General features: G+C 45.6%; 2 protein-coding genes across 2 annotated transcripts; both read right to left on the bottom strand.

Annotated features, from left to right (window-relative positions):
- Positions 1 to 2020: 2020 nt before the first annotated feature.
- On the bottom strand, positions 2021 to 5152 carry LOC138055655 (uncharacterized). The gene has a single exon (XM_068901541.1). The coding sequence runs from the start codon at positions 5150 to 5152 to the stop codon at positions 2021 to 2023; it is 3132 nt and encodes a 1043-aa protein (XP_068757642.1).
- A 42-nt stretch (positions 5153 to 5194) lies between these two features.
- On the bottom strand, positions 5195 to 6972 carry LOC138055654 (uncharacterized). Its single transcript, XM_068901540.1, has 2 exons — positions 5900 to 6972; positions 5195 to 5855 (listed from the first exon to the last, which is right to left on the bottom strand). Exons 1-2 carry the CDS (start codon positions 6970 to 6972, stop codon positions 5195 to 5197), a joined length of 1734 nt encoding a protein of 577 aa, XP_068757641.1.
- Between the last annotated feature and the right edge of the window lie 528 nt (positions 6973 to 7500).

The raw sequence follows: 7500 nt of genomic DNA, 5'->3' as shown, positions 1-7500 counted from the left end.
CATTGTTCTTCACTTGTTATATATTCTGTCTTGTAAAGTAATTTATCAGTCACTGATGAAACGGCGAAACGTTTGACGTTCCATTATAATCAATTTGCCTTAAGAAGTCTTCATAAGTTATTTAATATTATACGAGGCATGGCATCACCGTATGAGGCCCAGAAGGCCGAAACAGTACTGTCTGCAGTTATATATATAGTAAACACACAAGGCAAAGGTAATCGCTAGTTGTTGTCCTTCAGTAACATTTGGAGTAATGATTGCAAGTTCGAATGAGGCCTAACACTCCTGTGAAGTTTTTCTACCCAATATTCCATCAGGGATCAACCCTAGTATTGGAATTGGGCCCACACAAGGACAGAGAAAAACTCTGACCAGGGTGGGATTTTAACCCACGACCTTCAGATTAGATCACCGCTGCTCTACCGACTGAGCTACCAGGCCAGAACGGGAGCTGGCCGTGGGTATGTGAGATGTTATTCACAATAACAAATTCGGCTCGGCCCAAGCCTAATTTTAGGTAATCGCTAGTTGTTGTCCTTTAATAGCATTTGGAGTAATGACAAAAAACAAACGTTTCGTTGCACTTGTTTTGACCACCATTTCATTGCTTCGTCTCGGTTTTTGACGTGCACTGCCAAGTTTAAGCAAGTAATGTTCTACGTTTCCTCTTTCACTACAGGTTCCAGACGAACTTAGTGATTTTCCCTGTGGCTCTATCCATCACAGCGTGGTGTGCGCAAGGTAAGTCAATGAAATTCAGTTCTAAATCAACGTACAAATCATCATCAGGTGTCAATCGACTCCGAGTGAGAATGTCGACCAAGGGGTGTCTCTTATCGGGTCTTATCCACCCGCAGTTGTCTAATCAGTCCTGTGTGTAAATTTACTCGGTGGAACGAGGAGAACATGAACCAAGCAAATTACGTAATAACACGGTGCGCAGCGTTAAGGACGAACACGACGAATTAAAGCAATAGCGTGAAGGTTTATTGAACGGAAATGCTCAAAGTTCCTAGTGGTACAGCCTTGCAATTAAAACGACGGACCAAAGGTCGCGGAGTTGAGAGGTAGATCACAACGTCGTAAGGACGATGAAAGTCGGTTCGAACTGAAAGGCGATAAAAGCAAAACAGAAACTAATTTTAGCTAACTACCTACGAAAGTAACCAAAGGTATATAGAAGGCTAAGGTAAACGTTAATAATTTCAAGTAGCACATCAATGAAATACAACAAGAAATGAGATCAAACGAGCTGATCAACAATCTATAGAATACGATAACAAAAACTTGACAATGATCACATCAGCGTAGATTGATCAATAAATCCATGCTGAGTACTAACGATTAAAAAACTGATTGAAAACTAGATACCAAAGCAAATATATTAATAGACTAAGGCAAGCAAAAACTTAAACTTAAACCGAAACTAAATACTGGAAAAAACTAAAGTCAAGAAAATAGTAAAACTTACTTTGGTTTGCACACGCACCAATGCTAGTCTTGACTAAAAGCTCTATAGAGAACTTGACGATGAGCACGAGTGTAGATACAACTAAAATCCAGGTGGATGAAGGAGTTGACCGTATAAAGTCTACACTAGAACTGAACTACTGTGGAAAACACTAAAACTTATGACCAGCAAAACGTGCCTGCGACAACTGAGAAAACATTACGCATTTCCTATGCGGGTGTCAGGGGAAGGAATTCGCTACCATTACAGCGGTGACTAAACGTTATCTATGAAGGTGATAATCCGTAAAGAAATACCGAAACACGTACTAGCGATAATGTAAAATATAACGGAGAAAACATCACGTTTCAAACCAACATTCCGGCCCCTTAAAGGCAATACTGCAGATAGCCTTTACAAGAAGAAGGAAAAAATCGTTTGAAATATGAGGTTGACTAGACTAACAAAACTAAAGTTAATCGCTAATAAACAATTACATAATGTCCAATAAAGTTGAATCCATTTGCAATGGATTTTTTTTAGAGTTCAGTGTTCATACTAGAATACTTAGTTACTGTTACTTGGAAATTCAGCTGCCTCCAGTAGGACAATTTTGTTGATTGGACGAACCAGCTCCGATGTACTGGTCTTCAGCTTGACAGAGCGTACTAACCCATCTCTGCTGTTAGTATACACCTCCAGGACCCGACCGAGTGGCCAAGAATTACGTGGTTTGTTGTCGTCGAGTACCAACACAATGTCATCTACTGCAAAGTTTCTCTGCTGCTTGTTCCATTTTTGCCGCTCCTGGAGAGAGGGTAGATACTCACGCACCCAACGTCGCCAAAACACGTCAGCAAGGTACTGTACTTGACGCCAGCGGCGTTTGTTGTGACAATCGTACTTAGAAAAGATTCCAGGTGGAACAGCAGGACCTGCTCGCAACAGCAACAGATGATTGGGGGTCAGTGGTTCAAGGTCACGTGGGTCATCAGAGAGTTTGGTGATTGGCCTACCGTTTACTATGGCCTCGACTTCACACATCAGAGTACTTAGACCTTCGTCGTCTAGCACTTGTTCTTTGGTCAAAGCTTTTAACACCTTGCGCACGGTACGGATACACCGTTCCCACACTCCACCATGATGGGAACCAGCTGGAGGATTAAAGGTCCACTTGAGAGTGCGTTGAAGAAGATAGTTGTGGATCTGAGACTGGTTCCAACAGTTGATTGCATTTCGAAGCTCCTTCTCACCCTTTACAAAGTTGCCTCCGTTGTCAGAACGTATCTCTTCGGGTAGGCCTCTTCTTGCAATAAATCTCCGTAAGGCGTTGATAAAGGACTCTGTGTCTAGTGAGCTCACGACTTCGATGTGAACTGCTCGGAGAGCTAAACAGGTAAATATAACGCCATATCTCTTGACCTTGGATCTTCCACGACGGACTTCAAAAGGACCAAAGCAGTCGACACCTGTGAAGATGAAAGGTGGTTTACAGGGCGTCACGCGATCTACAGGCAGATCAGCTGTCTTCTGTCGACCTGCAGGGGACTGGTTTTTTCTGCAGGTAAAACACCTTTGTAGCACTCTACGTACAGCGGCTCTTGCATTTACTATCCAGTATCTCTGACGGATAAGGGACAGGGTGTACTCTACACCTGAGTGTCCAGAAACGTGGTGATAGTAAAGAACGATCAGTTTGGCCACGTGATGATCCTTTGGTAGGATGATCGGGTGTTTGGCATCTGTGTCGATTGATGCACGTTTCAGACGGCCATCAACGCGCAGAAGGCCTTGAATAAGGACGGGGTCAAGCTTGTGAATGCTACTTGACTTGAGGACCTTGTGTTTGCTGGTGCTCGGTGGAATTGTGCTCTTTAATCCTTCGTACTCTTTCGCGAAGAACTGATACTGAACGTAATTAAGGATTGCATGTTCTGCTTCACGCAACTCCGTCACGGTAATGGGGGTGATCTTGCCTGAAGGCTTGATTTGTGGAGATTCCTTAGACTTTCTGCTCTTGATCAACTTGTGAAGGTTACTCTTGAATCGCAATATCCAGGCAACGACTTTCTTAAGGCGCGACCAGGAAGAGAATCTTTCGATGATTTCTGCGACAGGATCGCGAGTGGATGCACTGAGTAAGTATACGCTCTTGTCTGTCTTAATTTCGGGGTCGTCATCTGGAAACGCGCTTGCCATGCCTGCTGGTCTTTGAGGCCACATTTCGGGAGGTGAGGAAAGAAAGGCTGGGCCGTTAATCCAGCGTTGAAGGGAATCTGCTGGCACACCTCTGGAGGCATCATCTGCCGGATTATCTTGTGTGTTTACGTACTTCCACTGGGAGGGAGAAGAAGCATCATGTATTGTTGCTACACGGTTGGCAAAAAAGGTTTGAAACCGCTTGTCTTGATTTTCAATGTACCGGAGAACGCAGGTACTGTCAGTCCAGAAGGAAGACTTGGTTACTGGCAAGGTTAGCTCGTTTCGAGAAATTCGATCCAGTCTGGTTGCAATGACGGCTGCTGACAATTCCAGGCGAGGAATTGTGACAGGTTTAATGGGTGCCAGCCTTGATTTGCCCATGACGAACGTACATTTAACAGCACCACTTCGGTCTGAGATTCTGAGGTAGGTGACGGCGCCAAAACCCTGCTGTGATGCATCGGAAAAGTGATGGAGTTCGCTTGAGGTAATCTCTTTACAGTTAAATGGCTTAAAGCAGCGGTCGATTTTCAGATCCTCGAATTTAGGAAGTTCTTGTAACCAGGCCTGCCAACGGCGCAAGTGGTCTTCAGGTATCGGATCGTCCCAACTGAACTTCTTGTGGCTCAAATCTTGAAGGATTAGCTTTGCGTTCAGTATAAATGGTGCCACGAACCCCAGCGGGTCATAGATTGAACTGATTATGGACAGCAAGCCTCGCCTTGTTGCTGGTCTGTCCTTGATAACAATGGTGAAACCAAAGTGATCAGAAGATACGTCCCACTGAACCCCTAACGCCCTTTCAATGGGGAGCTTGTCGAAATCTAGGCTCTTGACTTGTGCAGCTCTCTCAGACTCTGGCAACGACTGAAGTACCTTCTTTGAATTCGACAGCCATTTGGTGAGATTGAAACCGGCTCTTGCTAACAGCTTGCGCAATTGGTCCGCGAGATTAATAGCTTCTTGATCTGTCGGAACTGACTTCAGGCAGTCGTCGACGTAGAAGTTTCGCATTACTGTTTCGACAGTCTGAACGTCGAAGTCTGTCTTGTTCTCTTCAGCTGTTTTCTTCAGAGCAAAGTTAGCGCAGCTGGGAGAGGAAGCTCCGCCAAATAGATGGACTCTCATTTGATACTCTTCTGGTTGGCTATCTAAGCTACCATCAGGCCACCACAGAAACCTAAGGGCATCACAATCGCTAGGTCGAACTCGGACTTGATGGAACATTGCTTCGACATCTGACATAAGTGCAATCTTCTCCTCCCTGAATCTTGAGAGGACACCAACAAGAGAATTGGTTAGATCCGGCCCCTGTAACAGCTGGTCATTCAGTGAAGTACCACAGTACTTTGCAGAACAATCGAACACCACTCTAATCTTTTCAGGCTTTTGAGGATTGAATACCGGATGATGTGGCAGATACCAGAGAGCGCCAAGAGTTCCTATTTCTTGACTTTCAATTTTCCTTGCGTAATCCTTGCTCAGTAGGTCATGCATAAATTCCTTGTATCTTTTGTGCACTACTGGCTCCTTTCTTAATCATTTGCACAATAGTTCTAAGCGGCGTTCAGCAATGGTCCTGTTGTTTTGAAGATTCGGGGGATTTGTTTTCCAAGGCAGTGCAATTTCGTAATGGCCATTTTCTAGTTTCACCGTTTTCTCCATAATATCTAGGGCCCTTCGATCGTTTTGAGACATCATTTTGGTTTCGTAGACCGTATCGTTGAATTCCAGGTTGCAGTAGTCTCTAAACTGCTGGTCGAGGGTCTTTTCTACCTGGGCGAAATTCGCAATCGAGGACTTGGGGGCAATTCTCCCTAACGGGCCGTTTAGCACCCAGCCTAACACGGTTCTTGTAGCGAAGGGACCGCCGTTCTCGCTCGGTCTGAACTCCCTTGGCTGTAGCGCTTGGGGAACATCACTTCCAATGAGCAGCCCAATCTCAGCTTCAATCTTTGGAATAGTTACACCCTTCAGGTAGGGCCAGCGGTTCACGTCTTGTTGGTCTGCAATAGCATCCACTGGGATGGGTAGCCTAGATCTTGAGTAAACTTCAGGCAGTTCAACGATGTTTTGTTGGTTGAGATCAGAAATCTGCAAGCTCACTAGGGAACACTCGACCCGGTCTTCTTCGCCCTTCAAGGTCGTTAGAGTAAGCTTTGTTTTCTTTCCATGATATTGAGTTTCTCTAGAAGGCTTTCTGTACAAAAGGAAGTGTTGCTACCAGAATCCAGAAAGGCGTACGTTTCGACAACCGGTTGTCCTCCCTTTGCTTGCACGTAAACAGGAACGATTGCCAGCCCAGTCGCAGTGAAGCTAGAAGAAAAGCTTGACTTCACATAGCTGTTGTTGGCTAAATTTGTGTCGCCCATAGACTGTGCGTGCGCACCTGCTGGCTGCATGGTGGTAGAAAGCACCCCACCGACGTCAGGAGATTGAGCGTTTAATTGATTCTCGTTGTTGATTGGGTGAAGGAAAGACGAGTGCTTTGAGGTGCATCCTTTAACCTTGCAGAAGCTTTGCCTTTTACACAAGCGAACGAAATGACCAGGAGAGAGGCAGTTTATACACAGTTTTTTATCTTGAATGAACTTTGTCCTCTCATCAAGGGACTGCTTTCGAAATTTTTCGCAGCGAGGCAACCAATGCGCGGCCTTAAACAGAGGGCACTCGGGTTTCTTGCTCGTAATTTCATTTGTTGTCTTTGACGAGTCATCAGCTTTTCCTTGACTAGAGAATCCGTCAGCCTTGGGGTGTTTTCTTAGACCCTTTGGTGGGAGAGACTGCTTGGGTTTGGTCTCTATTGCAACTCTACCGAACACTGGATGGGAGGCTGCTCTAGCCCTGGCGATGACAAACTTCATTATGTCAGCTACGGTAACGTCTCGTGCTTCAGTCTCTACGACTTTGTCTACTGTGTCGCGCCACTTGACCCTCAATGAGTATGGAAGCCTGTCTATGATTTTCTTAAGGTTATCTTGGCTGTCCAGCTTGCTTATGTAGCCAATCTCCCTGAGCGTGTTGACGCAACTAGTGAGTTGGATGGAAAACTGCTGAAGCGCTGACCCATCGTCAGCTTTTATTACGGGACCGTCTACAAGCCGTTTGAAGTGCGCGGCGGCAATCTTGTAATTCTGCCCGTATCGTTCCTTTAGTAGCTTCCTGGCTTCTTTGTATCCTTCGTCTTCACGCATGGATAGGCAACTATACATAAGCTCTTGCACTGGACCTGTAGTGTGCTGCACAAGGTAGTACAGGTAGTCGATAGGATCTCCACTGAAAGCCTGCAAGCTTGGTTGCGGAAGTGTAAGCGCCATCACGCCCTGTTGCTGTTGCTGAATTAACTGCTGGAGAGCGTAGTTTTGACGATCTTGAATCTCCAGATGTCGGAATGAATCATCTTGAATACCTCCAGAGCGGTTGTTTCTGTGTTCGTTCGGTACATACGATTCGCGCGATTCGAGTGCACGTGGATTTGCTGCCGGTGATTTGGGTACATATTACTCCTTATACCCACTAGAAACGAGTGGTAGCTCGTGAATGGCAACTGGATCTCGCACTAACGGCGTTGAGTAAGGCGTATCATGCTGTGTTTTGCGATTGTTTGCTAGTTCAGCTTCGACTTGTTCGTAGACGCGTGTCTCAGCGTCGGCTTCGGCTATCTCGCCTTGAAGTTCGATCTCTGCCTTTCGTTGTTGGAGTCTTAATTCCTCAACTTGAACGTCATGCAGCTGTTTAAATGTAGCCGCCTTCGCTTCAAGCGCAGCCCTTTTCGCGAGAGATCAAGCCTTTGAACTGGCGGTACTTCTGATTGAGGAGCTGACAGCTGAGCGCGTGTACAAATC

The sequence above is a fragment of the Montipora capricornis genome, chromosome 7, assembly GCF_036669925.1.
Source record: "Montipora capricornis isolate CH-2021 chromosome 7, ASM3666992v2, whole genome shotgun sequence".
NCBI classification, from domain to species: domain Eukaryota; kingdom Metazoa; phylum Cnidaria; class Anthozoa; order Scleractinia; family Acroporidae; genus Montipora; species Montipora capricornis.
The sequence above is the reverse complement of the archived record's forward strand: the minus strand, read 5'-3'. Positions and strand labels throughout refer to the sequence as shown.

Coding starts and splice junctions, on each gene's coding strand:
- LOC138055655 (XM_068901541.1), bottom strand. CDS start 5,152: ATGCATGACCTACTGAGCAAGGATTACGCAAGGAAAATTGAAAGTCAA.
- LOC138055654 (XM_068901540.1), bottom strand. CDS start 6,972: ATGGCGCTTACACTTCCGCAACCAAGCTTGCAGGCTTTCAGTGGAGAT. Junction 5,856..5,899: donor GGACAACCGGTTGTCGAAAC/GTACGCCTTTCT, acceptor CCTTTTGTACAG/AAAGCCTTCTAGAGAAACTC.